Source organism: Astyanax mexicanus, chromosome 24 (genome assembly GCF_023375975.1).
Source record: "Astyanax mexicanus isolate ESR-SI-001 chromosome 24, AstMex3_surface, whole genome shotgun sequence".
Classification (NCBI taxonomy): Eukaryota; Metazoa; Chordata; class Actinopteri; order Characiformes; family Acestrorhamphidae; genus Astyanax; species Astyanax mexicanus.
This window is the reverse complement of record NC_064431.1, coordinates 4,699,155-4,721,796: the sequence shown is the minus strand read 5'-3', so window position 1 is coordinate 4,721,796 and position 22,642 is coordinate 4,699,155. Positions and strand designations below refer to the sequence as shown.

The 22,642-nt window shown below is 36.1% G+C and overlaps 1 protein-coding gene across 2 annotated transcripts; it reads right to left on the bottom strand.

The window, feature by feature from the left end:
• Positions 1 to 639: 639 nt before the first annotated feature.
• On the bottom strand, positions 640 to 21,154 carry LOC103027394 (migration and invasion inhibitory protein). 2 transcript variants are annotated; one of them, XM_022682275.2, is made up of 10 exons: positions 20,496 to 21,154; positions 16,646 to 16,839; positions 14,636 to 14,738; positions 13,737 to 13,848; positions 13,361 to 13,443; positions 11,624 to 11,750; positions 10,821 to 10,917; positions 8,436 to 8,567; positions 2,872 to 2,995; positions 640 to 941 (listed from the first exon to the last, which is right to left on the bottom strand). In XM_022682275.2, exons 1-10 carry the CDS (start codon positions 20,836 to 20,838, stop codon positions 931 to 933), a joined length of 1,326 nt encoding a protein of 441 aa, XP_022537996.2. In that variant the 5' UTR covers positions 20,839 to 21,154; the 3' UTR covers positions 640 to 930. The 2 variants fall into 2 exon arrangements, with proteins under 2 accessions (XP_022537996.2, XP_049327602.1); XM_049471645.1 differs by having other exon boundaries at positions 640 to 2,995; positions 20,496 to 20,825; positions 21,013 to 21,153.
• Positions 21,155 to 22,642: the final 1,488 nt, after the last annotated feature.

The following is a 22,642-nucleotide window of genomic DNA, read 5'->3' as shown; positions in this document are numbered from 1 at the left end:
TAATGTTATGTAATGTTACTTGCTATGTTTTCTTCGTTTCTTGACACATATAGCTACAGAAACCTTGAATATTAGATTAAAAAATATACATACTAAACCTAAAATGAGCTTAAATGCTAATAAATTAACATTTTCAGCTTAAATTAGCTAGCTTTCAAATTAGCTAACATACTCCTCTCAGGAAGAAGCATACAGCTAACCTCACACCACACCATAACTAGAAACAATGCTTCCATCGCAGTTCTGTACAATTATTATTAAGCGTTGAATAATAATTAAAGTTTTTGCAGCACAAAAAAAATATGGTTAACACGCTGTTAGAAATAGTGCTAGCAATAAACTTTGTTTGATGCTAGCTATCAAGCTAGCTAGCTAGCTAACTAACTTGCTTGGCTCCAAAAAAGCCTGTTTATTTAGGGACATTAAAATCATCTGCTTTATTCTTAAAGTATTCTTGAAGTACTATTAAAGTATTCGCAAACATCAAAATGAGTCAATAAAATTGCAGAGCTAACCACTTTTAACTTAATTCACATCTCTATCAAGAACAGCAAAAATATTGCTAGCAGTGAACTGAAGTTGTTACAAACAATAGCTTTGTAGAAGAGCTAACTAGTAAACTTGGTCATAAAAAATTGCTTTTTTTTAATAGAAGCAGTTTTATTAAACTCATAACAGTTACAAATCACATAAAGACAAACACAGCTGATATCATGGCACACAATTGCAGTTTTCCTTGACTTTCTGTATAATTTTCAATTCACAAAATGTGCATGGGACAAAAAATTAAAATCTCTCATATGGAAATTGATGTTCGTCAGGTTTTCATCTCTAATTTCATCCATTTTCCATTTCTTCTAAGTCAAGGGGCATAACACAGCAATATCTTCGGGCCAGGGCGACAGTCCATCACACAGGGTACCAAAGCACCTACCAGAAACCTACAATTAAAACCAGAAGTTTGCATTCACTACATAAAAAAAACACATATGCCTGTTTTTCTCCCTGCCTGACATGAAATCAGACAAGACCTTTCCTGTTTTACGTCAATTATGATTACAAACATTATTTATATTTGCCAAACGCCAGAATGAGAGTAAGAGAATTTATAAAACATTTTAAATACTTTCTGCAAAGCCAAAAGCTTACACTAGCATAAACTAAGAATACTAAGCCTTTAAACAATTTAGGACAGCCCATATGTCTTTGGAAGCTTCTTTGGTAGGTTTATTGGCAATATCTTAGTTAATTAGAGACTCGCCTGTGGACATATTTTAAGGCACACCTATAACACACTGCTCCGTTGTGTAACATCATGGGAATATCTAAAGAAATCAGCCAAGATATCAGGAAGAGAATTGTGGACTTGCACAACTCTGGTTGATCCTTGTGTGCAAATTCAAGATGCCTGAAGGTGCCTTGTTCATCTGTACAAATACATATTTATACGAGTACAAACAAGTTGGAAATGTCCAGTCATCATACCACTGAGGAAGGACACGGGTATTGTGTACCAGAGGTGAACTTTGGTCCGAAAACGTGCGGATCAACCCAAGAACAAAAGCAAAAGACCTTGTAAAGATGCTAATGAAGCTATCCACAGTGAAACACATAGTACTGTATTCACATGGCTGAAAGGCCACGCTGCCAAAAAAAAAAGCCATAATTTCAAAAGGAACATAAAAAACAGATTAATATTTGCAAATGCACACAGAAACAAAGACTTAATTTTGGAGACATGTCCTGTGTATAAAAATTTAATTGAACCGTTTAGCCATAATGGTTAAGTTTGGAGAAAAAAGGAAGAAGCTTGCAAGCCTGAGAACACCATCCCAAGTGTGAAACACGGGGGTGGTAGCATCATGTTGTGGAGTTGTTTTGCTGCAGGATGGACTGGTACACTTTACAAAATGGATGGCATCATAAGGAAAGAACACTATGTGGGAATAGTGAAGCAACTTAAGACATCAAGCTTGGGTCTTCCAAATGGACGATGACCAAAAGCATACTGCTAAACTGTTTACAAGTGGATTAAGAATAACAAATTAAGTCAATGTTTTAGAGTGGCCATCACAAAGCTCTGATCTCAATCTCAACCTAAAAACATGGCTTAGTTACACCAGTTTTGTCAGAAGGAATAGGCCCAAATTCCTACCAACTATGGTGAGAAGCTTGTGGAAGGATATCCAAAATTTTGAGCCAAGTCATACAGTTTAAAGGCAATGGTACCAAATACTAATAAAGTAAAATATAATTGCAGGAAGTAATAAAATGGCTTAAAAAATATCTTTATCTCCTTATTCTGGCATTTAGCAAATATAAACAATTTTGCTAATCCTTTTTGACCTAAAAAGGGAAATGTTTATTTAAATTTAATGTCAGACAGTGAGAAAAACATGCGCATGTGTCTTTTTATATAGTGTATGTACACTTCTTGTTTCAACTGTAGGTGGACTATTTGTTAAGAGGTGTAGTGTTCACTGTTTACTTCCAGCCATCTGGTTTGACCTTTTCTTATCTGTATACCAAACCCTTATCTCAACATTTTAAACCTACAGTGCTTTTCATGTTTCAAAAGAAAGGGGAAAAAAAGAGATCAAGAGATAAGAGGCTGTCGATTGTGTCGCTTTTTCAGTCAAATGCTCTTCATTTCATAGTAACACCATTTGTTTAGTGCTACTAGCGATGATGCTTATGAGCTCACAAACTAATAAATGTGAAGTTCCAATCATAATTGCAATGTAAAAAGCCAAAAATATCTATACTAGAACTTCCATAATCTTCTACACATTTTTCTCAGGTCCAGCAGTCGAACAGAACAGGACAACTTCACTCAGAAGCAGCTGTCGGGAGCGTGAAATTAATTAGTACACAGGCTCTTGGTGGCTTTAGTCCTCTCAGGGCCAAGCTGCTGGAAGTGGTATCGTGCCAATCGAGACACGTCCAAAAGCTGGTCAGAACGCTGGCTTCCTGCTGCTCTGGACACGGACACATTCTAAAAAAAAAAAATAAGACAGAGAACAAATCAAATGAGAAACGGGGATTTTTTCATGAGTGATTAACTCAAAAAACCTTATCAATCAAAGAACTTTACGAGAAGTTTAACCTCAAGATTGTTTTACAATGATTGTCTGTATAGGCAGCTAATCTCAAGTTTTCTTCTCAAACACTGAAACCACAACAACAAACCACTCAGTTCAGCTTTGTGTCTCATCAGGAAACCGGCCAGTAAGCTACCGTTTCGAGGCTACCCACCTCAATGTTTAATCATGTTAATGAGGCAGCTATTTCAGTTGTCAATCTTTATGTTCCAGTTTCTGGGAACTGCACTGGTCTTTGAGCAACTCTCTATTCTTGTCATGATTGTCCAGCTGATTAAACACAAACATCATCCTTCATCGCTTTTCTATAAAGACCTTTTCTAAAATGTTTTTAAGCAGAAAACCTTCAATGGCAGTTGTGCATTGGAAAGAAACTGGCGATACAACATGTATCACAATACAAAAATTTTAAACAGAAAACACAACACTCCTCAAAAATCACTAAAAATGCACTCAGACCTCAGACCTAAGAATTGTGTGGGCGTGGTCATAATATTCTGCTGAACGTGCTTGATGACCACTATCTGTCAAAGGCGAACAAATGTTTGTTTACATTACCATGGCAACGCACACAGCCTCAAGTCTGATTTGCCTTGCTTGGTATCTCATCATGTTGCTATGGTTGCTATGCGACAGCTCACCAGTTTGCTGGTTCTGGTTGCTCAGACTCGAAGGGAGGGCGGAGATTAGTTAGCTATGTGATTGGTGAGGGTTCTAATGATGTCAGACTAACCCAGAGGACAGTGATAGTGCTAAAGTACAGTGGAGATTAATTACACTTTGGAAAAATATTCATAAGTACTACTTTTTTTTTTTTATTAAATACGTTTACACAAGGGTATCAGAGGAGCCAGCTGAACCCAGTTAGAAATAACGGTACCACTTTAAAATAAGACTACCTTTATAAAGAGTTTATAAATGGTTTACAATTAGTTTATTAATGGTTACTAATTAGGTTGTAAATGCCTTAAAAAGCATTAATAATCAGTTATAACACATATGTAGAAAGGGCAATAATATAGATGGCTGTGGGTTCACTATTTGGCAAACAACAGGTAACTGTTGCTCTTTCTACGTATGTGTTATAACTGATTATTAATGATTTTAAGGCAACAACCTAATTAGTAACCATTCATAAACTAATTGTAAACCATTTATTAAACATTTATAAAAGTAGTCTTAATTTAAAGTGGTACCGAAATAACTCTAGCTGCCCAAAAGTCTAGTCAAGGACTCAGCAGTGGCAGTTTTGTGGGCGTGGTTATTTAACTTGCATCCTTTTTACTAAAGATTCAATTAATCACTCTAACCACTAAACCACCACTACTCAGCTAAAACATACAAAAACATACATAAAACATATAAACCCCCTTGACTGGTGAATTTGACTGATTTTGACTGTGTTTGTGTTCATATCACGTTGTCGTTGCTACATGGCCAACCACTCGGCCTCTGAGCAGTTTGATGATTCTGGTGATGAACACAGAGCTGACGTCCACGGCATTTAATATTTTCAGTCACCTTGCACACTCATTCTGCCAGCCAAACAGCTAGAACATGTTTTATAAAGGACACAACAATACACTGGATCTGTGAAATATCATTGTATTCAATGGAAAACAGGCAGTACAAGTTTATTACACACACTGTGGGCTGTAGATGCAGCTTTAAGTGGACAATTTGACAAAGTTTAAAAGACATGTTGAGATTTGTTCAACATAGAGGTGGGCAATATGATACAATACACGTAATAAATTTTGAATGAATGAATAAATGATTTTATACTTACATAGCACCCATGGATGCTTTGCAATCACATCCTACACTCAAGTCATTTGGTAATCAGTACTCATACACCCACATGGGTGAGAAGTGTCAGCCTATCACACACAGCTTACTCTTAACCGGAAACAACCATCCACCTGTGAAACTGCATCGGGCACTGGACCAGGACAGAGTGCCAAACCTGAGCATTCAATCATTCACACACACTTTCACCCACATGCACCAGAGTAATTTAGAATATTATTTTTTTTTCTGGACAATTTAGATTATCCAATTTACCTGATATCTATGTTATTTGACTATGTGAGGAAACCAGAGGTCCTCAGAGGTAATCTGTACAGTCATGGGGAGCATATTATTACAGTTTAATTTGAATAAAAGTGAATAAAATTAATAAAATGTGCCCAGTATTGATCTGTCACTGCTGATGCATTCTGATAACATGTATTTAAATCATGATATAATATTTTACCATATTGCCCAGACCTAGTTCTGCGCATACTTATTTGTTTATTTTAATTCTACTTAGTTATTTCAGTTTTAGTTTTAAGTTGTTAACAAAAAAAATTACAAATTAAAGACTTTTTAAAATGTTTTATACTACTTTTACCTAAACTACAACACAATATTGAAATGAAAAACCTTTTAAAGCAATATTAAACCAATATTAATTTTACAGGACGCTTGTGACTTCTGCATTTTCTGACAAATGCATATTTCAAACAAACGTAAATTATCAGTTTTGCATAAACAAAATAGGGTCCAGAGCAGAGGCAGTTTCTTGTTAAATGTAAACTTCCCCATTTCTACAGAATAGTCTTAAATCAGCCTCCCTTAAAACTTACGTACACAATTTGAACAATAACACTAAAACCGCATTTTATGTCTTAGAGAGATGGATTTAATCATTTTAAGACAATTAAAGGCCTTTTCTTAGCTAAACGAATTTAAGACTTTAAGGATCCGCAGACAGATTTAAGCTGATCATCCACCCCCAAAACATTTTCCATGAACTCCATACTAATCTGTATTAAACAATAAGAGGAAAATGTTAAAGTTACGTGAAAGCACCCACAACAGAAAAAGGTCACCTATCTAAAACATAAGAAAGACCACAGTTGACATTTTCTCATGCAGATTCCTATCCCCAGATAAACTGCAGGAAATTCCAGCATTAAAATGTCACAGTGTGGCAGCCAATGAAAAGAAAAAAAAAAACACAACAACTACTAAAAAGCTACTCTGCATGGCTGTGGTCACATGCAAATAAATACACAGGTAACGTCAAAACATAGTTAAGGTTAAAAAGCTAAATTAAGCCTGTCTGCACATTTTTTTCATTAAGAAAAAAAGAGGGGGGAACCCAAGCTTGATTTATTTTGGGTAAAAAGAGTTAAAAGAACGAAAAAAAAAAAAAAAACATATATCTTTATTTTAATTGATTTAGAACATAGAATGAGAAGGAGAGTTGGGGATGAATTGGAATACGGTGGTGATCATCCATCATCCAAACCTTAATATCAATATTGTTACAATTAAACAATCAATTCCTTACAGCAATTCTCCAAAATCTGGTAGAGAGTCTCCCCTAAACAGAAAAGACAGTAACTACAACAAAAGCCCTTAATTTTTAAAGAAACACTTTATTGGGTTTCTCAATACTTTGCCCCTAGATTGTATGTTCTGTTACTTACTTGTTTGAAAGTAGGCCTGACTGATTTTTGAAGATGCTATAATTTTGTTTATATTTAAAATGTACAGTTTTTCTTTTAAGCTTTATTTACTGGGATGAATTTATATATTTGTTTTTTCTATATTTTATATTTAGATGTTTGGTTTCTGTAAACCTAAGTTTCTGTCAAAAAAAAAAAGCAATGCCAGATTTCATGTTTTTCCTCAATAACATTTTCAATTATTAAATGTACATGGTCTCAGTCTTCACATCAAAAATGCCAACAACATGTTAATGTCAATAGGTCAATATTTTAGTGTTTTGTCTGGTCAACTTGATTTGTTAAATATCATAAAAATCCTTCCTGCATATCAGGCTTGCAACATACTCCATAAAATTTGTAGGAAGAGGGCAACAAAAGGCTGCAAGTTGCCTGAGGGCCAGAAGATCACCAGCATCCAATATTTACAGTTAGCCTTGTATGTTCGATTTGGTTTCGTATTTTGAAGGAGCCCCTTAAGGAGCTTTGAGTAATATTTAGGAAATGTTTTAGACGGAAAATGTTCCCCGAAGGTTTCTTGAACAACCATAAAAAGGTTCCTGCTACAGTTTCAAAAGAACCTCCAAAACATCCTCAAGGAATGTCCTTACCATTTTAACAGTGAATACAGCTGATACCCAACCTCAGTCTTTAAGAGCTCATAGTGATGAAGGGTTCACCACTCTAGTGTTGATAAATGACTCAAAATAATCCAGTGTACACAAAGAAATCAGTCAAACAAATCAAATATCAACTACAGTATATATATATATATATATATATATATATATATATATATATATATATATATATATATATATATATATATATATATATGCATATATATATACACATATACATACACATATATATACATACATAAAAGTTCAGTCGAGCGAACTTAAACAGTGCAGGTGGAAATTCAATACCACTGCTATTTAGAAGCGGACAAGACAACACAATGACTGTGAAAAAAGGTAACTTAACACCCCACCTCTAATGCAAAATCTGCAGGTACTGCATGAGAACCATCTGCATGGAATTGATTATCACAGAACACCATTAGGAACCTCTACAACTTCAGGCTGAGACCAATATAAATTTATCATTACTTTTTGTAACTGGTATACCTTATCTTTCTTACGAATACCTTTGCAATCTGACACTTCCTTCTTTGTGCATGTATTCCTTTGACTATGAGGTTCTTAGCCATTGTATTCCTGCCTTTACAGACAGTACGTAATGTGAATATGCGCCAGCTATTACAGTAAATGACTAATTTTTTCCTGTTAAATGCAGTGTGAGCTGTCCTGACAAACCTCAAACTTAACACATGTGTATCATGTGGATGTTTGTTTATATCATGCAGCCACACATGTATACGTGTTTGCTCATATATTGCTAGCTTGGCATCGTTGGTTAGTTTCTAAAAAAACAACAATGATGAGGCCTATTTTTCGGGGAGTTTTGGGGAGCTTTTTTAGGCCCAAAGTAGGCCTTGAAAATGTTTGAAAAGCCGAAACACTTTGTGCAGAACAAACATAGCTGGTGCCAACATGGTGTCAATAATCGGCCTACGTGAGGCTGCCAGTTGTGGTCATAGTAGGCTGGCACTACGTGGCCTTCGTGACCAGATTGTCACCTATATGTAAATATGCACTACTTACAAACAGAACTTGGGGGGTAGGGGGTGTGTTGAGGGGGTGGGAGATTGATCTTGCTATTAGAAATGTCACTGGAACAAACAGCACGTTCTCGATTTAAGAAAGAACACGTACACAGAGAGCAATTTAGGGTTAATCCAGGTCAGGAAACCTGTAAAATACTATGTTCTTACCAGTTGATTCTCAAGCTGAGCTGAAGACACCGACCCTGTGTCTGGTCTGTTCACCATGGAGCTCCTCAGATCTAGACTGCTCATCTGGGAGCCTAGTGTCAGGCTGGGGTTTGACCATCCAGACAAACAGTGCTGCAACAAGGATTACAGTAACTGTAAGCATCTGAGAACAGCATTCTAAAAAATAGAATTTCTCAGTAATTCAGCAGAAGCCTCTCACTGAACTCTGAACTTAATAACTTAAAGGCTATTTTAAGACCTCTCTGGTGGAAATGTGTAATTGCAGATAACTCGCATAAGAACATCTATGTAACATCAGTTACAACACCCACTATGACTGTTTTTTCTTAGTATATTTTATATTTAATAGACAACATGTACACAACACTAGTCAAATGTTCCATTAGTGATCTGTCCAATGACTCTTTAACTGGTAAAAGGGGGAACAAACACAATATTTATCTACCACATGACAGCAATAGACTATTTTTAATAGCCTATATTTATTTTAATGATGAAACCGAAACTTCATGTGTCATTTACACTGTGCAAACTGCCCAGACAAATGTTAGATATGGGTCACATTAAAAAGATTATGTGGAAGCAGCTCTATCATATATAACATTTTAGTGCTGTGGATATCTCCAGATGTTTGCTCACTTAACATGTGGCTGACACATGTATCAAACCTTTTTCCATTGGAGAAACTCATTTTTTAACCTAATTTATTTATTTCTAATTTTCTCCCGATTTTTCTCTCAATTTAGCTAGGACCACGCATTTAGCTACTACTCAGCTGTATATCCCCCCATCACTAGTGATGCTACAACACAAGGAGGGTGAAGACTAGCACATGCCTCCTCCGACACACGTGAAGTCAGACCCCGCCTCTTGCTGAGCAGCATCACAGCAGGCTCAGAGGAAAGCTCAAGGAATTGGTTTTGATACATCAGCTCACAGACGCCTTGTGCTGATCGACATCACTCTAGGAGTGATGAGGGGAAAGAGCCTGTTGTGCTCTTTCAGGGCTCTGGCAGCTAATGGCAAACTGCATGACTGGGATTTGAATCAGCGATCTCCCAAATATAGTGGCAACACTTTAGACAGCTGGCACACTCGGTGCCCCTCAGAAACTCACTTTTTAAATAGATACCAAAAATTCTAGGAAATCTGGTGAAATGTGAAAACACTGGATGTGCCCTTTTATTTTTATTTTAAAGTTTTCTATTTATTTATGTTGGGTACATGGCTGTAAATGACAAAATAATTTCCTAACATGTATTTATTTATTTATTTATTTATTTATTTTTCAGGTCAGAAATATTTATAAGTGTAAAGTAAAGTAAAGTATAAGTGTAATACGTTTAATTAAAGCATTTAAATTGTTAAAACGGTTGAACAGACCTGTAGAAGCAAAAGAATAAATAAAAACATTTTTAAAAGGAGCCAGTTTTAACTCCAGCACTTACCCAGCACTCATACATTCTGTAAATAAGATCAGATGAGTAAACACAGATTCACACACTGTCCTGTAGTGGTGCTCTCGGGATGTTCACTACTGGTCACTTAGGGGCTTCATTAGTTAAAATGAAGGAGGGAGTGCTGCTGTAAGGAACATTACACTGCTTTTAAAGGTCTTGTGACACATACATCACCATGGGTTCTTTTGGGATATGAAAATTTGCATAATAGACCATATGCTATAGATGGCTGCCATGTCAAAATTCAATTTCATTCATTTTACAAGCTGTCCTGCATGATTTTATATGCCATTATCCTCACAGACAGGGATCACATGTCCAGTTACGTACTGCATGGGGATGCATTCTGTTGTATTGGGATTTTAGAGATTTAGAGTGATTAGATTGCATATGTTTTAAATGTGTAATGGGAGTATTTACACTTGTTTACACTTGTATTTTTATTTGTCTTGGCCTAATCCAGATATAATATCGATGCTAATGGCTCCAGTAAGCAGGTGTAAACAAAGCATAAAGAAGGAGTTCAAACTGTGTGCTATTAAGCCTTCCCAGCAGTGTAAGGTCTATACTGCAAGCATGGGCAAGACCCTTGTTTGATGAGCACGTCTACAAATATTTGGGCAGAGAGAGAAGTTTTACCGAACAGAAACCATATATTGTACAGCTTTATTCCCAGAATTAGTACTGTCCAGCAGGAAGAACTCATGTCTCCCTGCTACTGGACAAGACTGACCTTGAGTGTAAATTTTTTAGGCCTGCTCAGTGGAACAACCTTCAACACTCTTGAATACACACAGTGTTGTTTTTCAGGAAAAGAAACGGATTTTCACAATATATTAAACCTTTCCCTGGAAATCACCAATTTTCTTTTTTTACTTTAAATATAAAGCCAGAGCAAACTCACCGATGGCAAACCAAGAGTATCTGAGGGGTCGAAACTGCTGCGGCGGTGAGCTCTGTATCGGTATGCAGGGAGCAGAGTGGAGCGAGGAATACTAACCCTGATACAGATATAAATAATACAAAAAAAAAAAAAAAAAAAACAGAAATGGAATTATTTACTTTTATTCTTGTTATCAAATTGGCTTGGAAAAGCCAACTTGTTGTAATCTTATTATTATTATTATTCTGTGCTCAAAATTGAATCACTATCTCCTCCCACAGCTATACTCAATTAGGTTGCTTGTGTTTTTTGGAACAATACATCATATGGTTTTCTTTTCGTACAACAGGTGTTTTTAAGTTTGGACATTTCCCCTATAAGATTCAATTCAAAAGTGTCTATAAACTTTTGGACACTTTAAAAGGGGGGAGGGTTTTTGGACACTACTTTATTACTCAATGTTTAGCCAAACGTTCTTGGACTGCTGTATTTTCCCAGGACAGATGTATTGGTGTACATTTCTATACAATTACTGTATCTCTCTCATATATCTTCCGTTTGCAAAAGAAGCACTCAATGAATGACTATTTATATTATAACTTGGGAGGATGCCTTAAAACTTCATTACAAGACATTTCAGTTCCAAGAATGGAAAAAAAATACATAAGGGAAGATGATGTAGGAATCTATTCTAGTTGTGTTTCAGTAAATCTGCTAAATCTGGTCTTACTTATTAACTATTAACATTTTCAAAGAACAAAAAGAACACAAATGTATAAAAGGAAAACTCCTTCTAGCAGCAATTCCCCTGTTTACAGTGTCACCTAATAAAGGCGGGCTCCTGCTCAGTGTGTGGGTGCCTGGACTTAGGCTTCTTGCATACGGGACACGCAGCCTGAGGATCCAGAGGAGCAGCAAACAGACGACTGTTGATTCTGTAGCAGAATGTACCTGAGGATCAAAGCACAAACAATGGTAAACATGAATATGGTGATAAAAGAGCACCATTAGCAAACTAAACACTCTTTTTATTATGTTATACTGTTTTTATTCAGTCACATAAAAGCAGAACATAGTGCTTAAGTAGTTTCCACTTCAACAAAGGTTGGTGCTAAGGAGTGAAAAGGATGAAATGTTTTTTGCTAGTTCATTGCCACATTCTTGCCACATGGTTGCTGTGGTGTTGCTAGCTGATTACAATGGTATTACTAGAGGGTTGCTGTGGTGCTGCTAGGCAGATACTGTACTTTAGTATCGCATTGTTGTTTATTAATTGTTACGCAGGTCTCTCAGGTTCCTATGGTTTACTAAATCGTTCCAATTAGTTGTGTAACAGTACAGAAAATTCATGGTTCCTCTCACACTTTGGTATAAACCTCACGGTTCAGTATGTTTTCGGTACAGTTGGTGGAAAAAATAAAGGGGCTGGTTATTCTGTACAACCTCACCTTTCTAACTTCATAATAACAAAGAAATCTTCATTAGAATTATGTTTTGTTTTTTGGGACGGAGTGTTAAAACGGGGCGTTTATATTAAATGCTTGAAACCAGGGTCATGTTGGAATAAACAACCAATGATCATTTATTAAAAAAAAAAGACAACAGCATTACTTTAACTGCTTAAACTATAAATATTTTTCCTATTTTACTAGATGTATTTCAGTGTTTGAGTTCTGTTTAAGAAAATGACGGCATTAGATTGTTAAAATTAAATTGTATTAGTGGTGTCAGCCACTTAAAAATGATTTTAAATCATTTTAAATTTAAAATCATGAGTAATTTTGTTTTTATGCTGGAATTTCCCAGTATTATTATGAGGGGACAGTAATAATAGTGTTGTGTGGTTTAGATCATTTTTACTGTATTATAATATCTCAGAGAGAGAAAGAGACCCTGCGTTCACACTGGAAAGCGACAGGCCACCGTAAATTTCCAATGTCAGGGCGCGATTTAACTCACACGTCTCTCTCAGCGACGGTGTGAGGACAATTTGAGTAATCTGCGTTTCTGCGTGTGCTCTCCATTTGTTTCCAGTCAGAGCTAAACTTCTCAGTGCAGTAGTGAGTTGCTAATAGCAACACTCCTGTAAACGTTAGTTCTGCATTACGTTCATTGGTTTCACAAGTCTCCTATAGACTGCCTGTATATCGTATATATTCTGCACGCGTTTACGTGAATCAGACTGTAACCCCTGTACCGTGACGGTTGGCAATGAATCCACGTACCGTTACATCCTTAGTTTTAATGTATCCCAGGTGGATGATATTCTGTTGCATTGTGATTTTATGGTATTCAAAGAGACTTTGAAGGTATCTCAGGGGGTTGCTGTTGTATTCCATGTGGTTGAATAAGTGTTACTGATGTATTTGTGTCAAATGTTCTTTTTTTCTCAGCTCACCAACATAAAGGTGCTACAACGTTACTTAAAAGATGTGTGTAGAATCTTCCTAATATTCTGCATGTTAAAACTTTTTTAATGAAAATGTCTGTTCTATTTAAGAACTGCTCAAAGAATAAGTGTGTTTACTATTTACAAATATAGAATATATAAATGTTCATACACTGGTGAGTATCTGGAGCATGCTCTTGGTTAGCTGCATCTTCTTCTGCTGAGGATAACCAAGGGTCTGCTACAACAGGAAGGCTGTGAAAAGAAATCAAATAAAAACTTAAATCTCCCTTTTCCTCCCCAGTATATAATTGTACAGAACAGAAATAAAACACTAATCTTGCTTAAAATGTAAAAAAATAAGGATTTATCTTGACATTATACTGTAGCTATGGAAACAACAGAAACACTCAAACAAACATTACATATATCTAAGAGATGTATAAAAAACAGTTCCGTAGAAATGTGTCATATCCTTCCATCTGCTAATATGGTATAATACAGGAATTAGTTTATGATGTGGGATGATGATAAACAGCATTTCTGACCCCGATGACTGGCTGTAGACACATTCATCTTTGTTGACTTGGCGAAAGCTGCGCAGCTCAGTGAAGAACTGTTCTGAGCGCTCAGTCAGCGAGCTCTCTGCATCCAGCAGACCTGAGTGAAAATACAATATTAGATCTAAAGTCTACAGCTGGAAAAACGTCTGACTAATTTAAGTAAAGCTAAGTTAAATAATCAAACTGTAATTCTTAAAAACATATATACATTCTCACCTAAAACACAGTTTATTTTTGTGGGTAAATCACATCTGTTTATTTATAGTAAGCTTAGATTTCCAGAATTCCACTAAGGCAGCAGCATTAGCATTAGCAGTTAGACCTAGTAAATGCTGCCCTGAGGAACCCTGAGTGTTCCGGTAAGCTAGGGCTATATTAGCTAGTGGGTTGTTCCACGAAGCTTGTTTTAACATGGTAAACGCGCAGGCTACAGGCCGATAATACTCACCTCTGAACGTAATAAAGCTAGCATTTAGCGTGGTTAGTAGCTAATGCTAATGCTGCTTCAGCAGTGCTCGCTGGCATCAGCAGCAGACTACAGATCGATTATACTCACCTCTGAACGGCGGAAGAGCTAGCGCTTAGAGTGGTTAGCGGCTAATGCTCCAGCCTCCTGTATAACTGATCCTTAATATCTGACTGGTAAAATTCATACATAAGGCGCACCAGATTAAAAAGCGCACTGATGAAGTTTGGGAAAATGGAAAAAAGGATTTTAAGTGCACATTATAGTGCGAAAAATACAATATACACTTTACTAGATTCTTTAATGTCCATAGCAGTATTGGTGATGTGGCCAGGTCTCTGTCATCATCACACAGGGTCACTACCAGCCTAATGTAAGGTAGAGGCCAGCACATCCTTGAGATGGAGATTGACTGTACCTGCAATCCAGTCGTATCCCAGTAATGGCTGCATACGCTGTCTCTCTGAGGTGGACTCCAGGTCTAGGTCAGGAGACAGACACATGACTCTGTCCAAGCCTCTCTGCAACAACAAGACATGCAAGACTTGGTCAGAGCTACTTACAGTATTACACTAGCTCATCTTATAATTGTTCTTGTTTTATGTGTATGGATAAAATACACCATACGCACAAAAGTATAGATTCTATTTTTTTTTTTAATGTTTTCCCTCATTACTCCTAGGGTGATGTCGATCAGGACAAGGCGCCTGTGAGCTGATGTATCGGAACCGAGTCGCTGCGCTTTCCTCCGATTGCGCTGTGATGCTACTCGCTAATGCTGCATCAGCAGCAGTTTAAAAAGAAACAGAGTCTGACTTTGCATGTGTCAGAGGAGGCATGTGCTAGTCTTCACCCTGCTTGTCTTGTGTTGTTGCATCACCCGTGATGGGGGATATACAGCTGAGTAGCAGCTGACTGGGTAAATAAAATGGCCTAGCTAAGTTAGGAGAAAAACAGCAAAGAAAAAATAAAGAAATGAAAAAATGGACTGGAAATCACTGCCAGTGATCTACATTATGTGTGGATGGGGAAGGGGTGGGGCTTTTGCTTCATAAGCAATCATACACATATGACTGGGATTTTTTAAACTGGGAAGTGTAAAATTGTTTCATAATGCTTCTTTCCTAACATAGTATTTAAACATGTATACTGTAATAGTTTTGTTTCATGTTACAAAATTTCATAAGATCTATGTAACAAAGGACCAGAGTTTTAGCCAATCAAAAGAGGTGTTCTCTTTGTCTGAATCTACTGAACCATGGTCTGGTTTATTTGCAGTGTTAAAGCACTTTTCTAGATAGTTCAGACTTTCAGACCAACTACATAAAGTTGAGGTAGCCTATCATCACCCATTAAACAATAGAAAAAGAAATAGAATTGGTGTTGTGCTAAAATCGGACTCCTTCTTGCAAGCATGCACATCATGCAGAGGTACACATGCAACAAGTTACGCTGGTGATTATCACGTTCATAAACTTTTTAACCATTAATTTTTCATGACCAAACGATGTTTAAAAAATCAGTGCAGACATGGACAATAAAACCAAAAATCAATTAAAACTAAAAAGGAAAAAAAAAAAAAAAATCTTTAAGCAATGTTGACACAATCTTCAATAATCCATTGTGTAGAGGTATATTACTGATTTAACTCTAAGCTGATGCATTTGTTAGCTCAAAATATTTTTTTTCCATCAATAAATGGAAACACATTTGTAGATTGCAAATTTCTGTTACTTTTCCAAAAAGTTCTGGGTATTTTAATTATTCCAGGCCTGGAAATTGTTTTTAAACTACATGACTTTTACAGGTTTTTCATGACCATATAAACTCTGGATTACTGTATCTACTGTAATTGTAGATTAACCCTAATTTATAAACAGAAATAAAAGAAAACAGGGGGTGACCTGTTAGGTTACGTCTGCTGTGTGACACAACTGGCAGGGAGGCAGAACAAAATTTGGTACAATGAAAAGTACACATGGAAAGGCAATTTGCCAAACTGACAACAAACAATATACCAAACCAATCAATGTCAAGCAAAGGAAGTAGTAAAGTTCTTAAGTGTGCTCAGTCACAAAACTGCAGCGTGAAACCAAAACTAGCTGGACTAAATGTAGAAGTAATGTAGAAGTATACAATGTAACAAAAACAAAAACATTGGTCCAGTCTCCAGTAGAGACTTTTAGTTGTGACTAAACATCTTAAATGGCTACATCTGTATTACAGATACCAGAATCCCTGCTTCCTTTCTTCATGATCTGATCGGTACGTTTCTCTACAGTTCCTTTGTAGAACACAATGAGCAGGTTTGAAAGAAACAACCACAAAAGCATTATGAATGAATGTGTCTACATCCCACAGACTGTATGAGGAAATTTAAAAAAAAAATAAAGCTTTGGGTTTCCCCTTCTTTTGGCCTCCTACTCACAGGCTCTTTTTCCTGCACGAGAAGAGCAGGCCTGCGCTGCATCTGTCTCTTACTGATGATCTGTTCCTGGAAGCGACTGTTCCCCTGGTGCTGCAGAACTGTCACATATGGGGCATCTTCTGAAGGTCGGTATTGATCAGTTACATGTCCTGCTGGTGTCGAAGCTTCCGCAGTGATATTATCTGGCTTCTGATCTGAAAGCAAAAACAGTTTTAAATGATGCACTTCTGCAACAATTACAGATGCTCAGAACTGATTCAAAACTTATTTTACAATAAAAACAGGTTAGCTGCGTAAATGAGAAAAAAAAGCTAACAAGCAGTTAGGGGTGGGCGATATAGTCCTAAAATAATATCACAATATTTCATAGTATTTTCACAATAGCTAAACTGATTTCAAGAATACACTACAGCAACAAAATGAAATATTATTGCATATGACATGATAATGGCACACCCCTAACTGAGATATTAAAAAATACAAGAATTTTATCACATTTGTAACAGAACTCGATGATCCATATCATCATGATACTAATAATAAAACACTCAAAATATCTCCATATATCCAGGATTAAAGTTAAATAAATGATACTGGATAGATCTAATCTGTTTCTAGTAGACATATAATGGGAATTTAGAACAGTGTGAAGTTTTCTTTTGCTAAAAACAGCAACAAAGTACCCTGAATATGATAATATAATAATAATATAATAAAGGGCGGGTGACATGGCACGATATTTTAGGGTATAATATCGTTCATGATATTCATATTCTATAAATTCTATAAAGTTATTAAATATAATCAATACAAATAAACGTTACGTGCAGCCCTAATCTGTTTTTAATGTGATTAAATGTTTTTATAGTACAACACTCTTGTATTGGAGGAATGGCTCTTTTATATGTAAAAAAAATATTAACTCAAGCAGTACAGAATATCTGGCCCATCAAATCAGATAAACGGGAGTGCGAATGTGAGCAGAAAAGACATTTATGTTTTTTTCTCTGTTGAGTTCCCCTATTAGCTCATTTTAAATAGCATATGTTGAGTATTTATTCCTTTTTTTTTTTACATAATGTATATAATGTAAAGACGTTAGATGTGTAACAGTACACAGCAGTTCACAGTTCAGTTTGGACCTCATGGTTCAGTACACAAAGGTTGTGGTTCAGTTCTAGGGGTGGGAATCACAGGGCGTCTCACATCTACGATAATCAATATATTGCAATACAATTCTCTATGAAACGTCACGGCAAATGTGTTACTGAACAGGATAAAACGCTCCTAAAAAAACAAAAACAAAAAAAAAACAGGAATAATGGATTTATTGGCATCAGATTCTCAGAATTTGACAACCAATATGCTTCACCAAAGGCTTAACCTATCCATCTGATTATAGCGCCACCTTGTGGAGTAATGATGCAGTAACTTTAGTACGTCACATTAGGGAGCGAGTCTTGGTAAGTTTAGATTCAATAAATTCACACCACATATCAACACAATACTATAGAAATAATACAATATATCGCAATATTGATATACTGTCCTTCCCCCTATTTGGCTCACAAACTGAAAAAGCAGTTCCTTGTAGCACTTTTATATTTAAGTGTGCAAACAGTTGCGTCTTCCATTTTATTTCTACTTAAGTACAAGAGCTGTACTAACGTAACATGCGCTTCATATGGAAAATGATATGCACTTCTGACTCATCTAAATTTAAATGTGAGTCAGTCTGAAGGGGACACTACTGTGACTGGTAGTGTAATGCAGTGTTCACCCTGCATGACTTTCAAAATCACACTACACCACTGCTCTTGAAACCGGGAAACTGAAGTGGTTGCGGTTTGTTGATTACATGACTGATACTGATCTGTGACAGGGGGGCCACGTATTACAAGATCTGAAAACAAAAATACATGCGAATCGGTTTTGCAATTTGACACTTAGGAAATCACTATGGACATGGTCAGAAACACGTCTATCTTCACCACAGAGAGGCGTGTGCAAATAGTTTACAGCTACTAGAGTTTGATTCATATATAGAAGAAATCCATTACTTAGCCTAATTATTACTGTCTCTCTCCCAAAATACAGGAAAGCACCAGCTGCATTAATATTTTAATCACGATTTTACAATTACTATATTACTTTGATTATTACAATTATTGTAACTGCAAATGACATGACTCTCCAAACCATCACTGATCATCAGTCAATTTTACATTTCATTTGTAAATCAAGAGAGCAGAGTCTGGAGGAAGAGTGGAGAGACACAGTCCAAGCTGCTTGAGGTCTAGTGTGAAGTTTCCACCAATCAGTGATGGTTTGGAGAGACATGTCATCTGCTGGTGTTGGTCCACTGTGTTTTATTATCAAGTCTAAAGTCAGTGCATTTTTGTTATCCCACAAACTCTCACAGCACTTCATGCTTCCCTCTGCTGACAACTTTTATGGAGATGAGGATTTAATTTCTCTTTGAAATATCAGGACATTTTGAATCAGAATCTGGTAGCAAAACAATGACCCTAAAAATGTGGCCAAATCTACTCAAAAATGGTTCACAAGGCACAAAATCAAGCTCCTCTCATGGCCATCTCAGTCCCCAAAACTCAACACAATAGAAAACCTGTGGGCTTGTGAAAACTTGTGAAGAGTTATAGTAGAAGATTAAGTGCTGTCTTGTTAGCAAAAGAAGGGGTGCCAATAAATGTGGCACACATGATTTCATTTAAAATATTTATTTCTTGATGTGTGATTTTTTCTCCCACCAAATAAAGGAAATTGAATTAAAGCTTAGATTTTTCTCTTTTATTTGCATTGTTGTCCTATATATATATATATATTTTTTAAAGAAGTTATTAGAATCCAAAGAACACTTCTTAACCAGGGTGTCAATAATTATGGAGATAATTATGTGAACTTTCCTTTTGCTAAAAACAGCAAAAAAGTAGTACCCTGATGTGATGATTAGGGGTGGGTGACATGGCACGATATTTTAGGGTATAATACCATTCACGATATGTAAAAACGTTGGTGATATTACTGCTTACGATAGGACATGGCACATCCATAGTTTAAGCTTTAACATTGACAGCCATAGTTCATTTTGCTTCTTTATAATTAATAGATTAATAGAAAATAATAGAATAGATAATAGAAAATAGATATAAATAATAAATAATAATAGAATAGATTAATAGAAAATAGATTCAAAGACCACTTAAAATTATGAGTTTCTTTGACTTTACCAAATTGAAAACTTTTGAAATATAATCAAGAGGAAGATGGATGATCACAAGCCATCAAATCAAAACCAAGCTGAACTGCTTGAATTTTTACACCAGGATTGGCACCAGGAGTAAAGCAGCATAAAGTTATCCAAAAGCAGTGTGTAAGGCTGGTGGAGGGGAACATGATGCCAAGATGCATGAAAACTGTGAATAAAAAAACAGGGTTATTCCACCAAATATTGATTTCTGTACTCCTAAAACTTTATGAATATAAACTTGTTTTCTTTGCATTATTTGAGGTCTGAAAGCTCTGTCTTTTTTTTTTGTTATTTCAGCCATTTCTCATTTTCTGCAAATAAATGCTCTACATGACAATATTTCTATTTGGAATTTGAGAGATATGTTGTCTGTAGTTTATAGAATAAAACAACACTGTTCTTTTTACTCAAACATAAACCTATAAATAGCAAAATCAGAGAAACTGATTTAAAAACTGAAGTGCTCTCTTACGTTTTCCACAGCTGTAGTGTATAACGTTACCCAGGTGCAAATAGTCACTACCGTTAAAAATCCCTGTTCTCTGCTATCTCACAGTTAGCGTTAGCTACTTAACCTACCCCACACCACGGCTGTTTTTACACTCCTCGGTTTACACAGCGCCTCCCGGGCATCGCGTGGCCGCCTGTTATTACCCACAGACACGGTGGTAACAACACGGTCGTCCCCGCGGTCCTTTTCGCTGGAGTCTACAGTCTTATATCCACCGGTACCAGCAGCCAGGTCCTCCCCGGAGCTCAGCGGGGTCTTCCGCTCTGATTTACCGCTCTCTGCTGCTCCTCCTTCGCCGCCCGAAGCCGCTAAACCTCCCATATCCTGCAGCTTCTCGCTCTGCAGCTTCAGCTTCTCCAGCAGCGCCTGGTTCTGTTTCCTCAAAGCTTCCAAATCTTCTAAAAAAGCCATATTTATCCACACAGGGCGCCCCGATTAGCTTAGCTTAGCATAGCATAGCATAGCTAGCATTAGCTAACAGAAACACTGGTCTCCATAGCAACTAACCTACGCCACCAACACCAACTACAACAATAACGCAGATTTAACAAGATTTAACAAGTTAAGAGGTTTAAAATATCTCACATATCACATTTCTGCTCACTGTAACTGAGTTCTGCTGGAGTATAAAGGTTTTATTAACGTTTTAAACTGTATAAAACAGTACAGTTCACTCATGCAGCGCTCAGGTTTTGAGTTTACCTCTAAACTATAAAACAGCCAGTTCTCTGCGCTGATTGGCTACTCGAATTTCCCACAATGCCGCAGTGCACGTGACCTAACCTGCCTATTTTATTAACCCTTTCAGAGTCTGCAGTGTCCACTGCCATCCACAATCACTGATTTCTTCTGTATTCTTGCAATTTACATCAGAATATACATTTATCAGTCAATCAAACATTAGTTAATGCGTGACTTTAATCTCATAATATTACGACTTTAATCTCGTAATATTACAACTTCTAATATTAAGTAGCAATAGTCGTGATATTATTTCAGTTCAGGGCTAAACTTACAAAAAAAACCTAAAAAAATTAAATCTCGTAATATTATGACTTTATTCTCGTGATATAATAAATTTATTCTAATAATAAGTCGTAATAAATTTCAGTGCTGTGCTAACAGCATTTTAGGGCCTCTCTTAAAAATTTAAACTCCAAATATTACAACTTTAATCTAGTAATTTTACGACTTTAATGTTGTAATTTTATGACTTTATTCTAATATTTGCATTATTTGAAGCACTGCATCCTTTTCCTTATATTGACCTTTTCTCATTTTCTGCAAATAAATACTCTAAATGACAATATTTTTATTTGGGAGAAATATTGTTAGTAATTAAAACAACTTGCTTGTGTTACTCAAACGTATACCTTTCAGACCCTCTGTCAATTACAATGGACATCATGTAGTTTCTTTTCTCAAATGTTTTGTTGCACACAACACTAATTAAGACCTGTTGTCAATCAGAAAAGATCCATTATCAGCCAATGGAACAGTAGCTTAGTCCCGCCCACTGCACTGGAGAAAAAAATCAGCAATTCAGACATAGCACTACAAATGAGGCAAAATAATACAAACATATTTTTACTAAATCTTTGTGATTTAGAACAATTTTTATCATGTTTGGGAATACAATTTGTAATTAATTGTATTTATTTTTATATAGATTTTATATTAGGGTAGTAGTGTCTTAATTTGTGGGATTACAGACAAAAAAACAGCATCCTTATATATTTTGTCCATCACATGATTCGTGTCTGAAAGGGTTAAACGGTAATTCTAAATAGCAAACTAATAGAAACTGGTCATTTTACAGTGGCATTTTTTCCAGAGCTGTATATCACTTTAATTACTCATAAAGATAAAGTATAAAAAGCTCATAACAAAACTTTTCAGTTTCACAGTGTAACCCACCAGACTTCCTTTTGTACAACCACAGACGCCCACCGCAGCCAAAGCAGCACAAAATCTTTACAATATCGCTGAAACTCAGTGTTCATTTAATGACTGATACCCTCCAGTTCTCAGAAACAACATATTCAACCGGCGTCTGCAGCTGTCACGCATGTTTAAACAGCTCTCATGCATTCAAAAATATATATATATATATATATATATATATATATATAGCTTTAAAACCACCAAACCCCCTGTAAACTTCCGCACTATTAGCTTCTGTTTTTCTGAGTCAAATCATCAACCACAGTCAAAT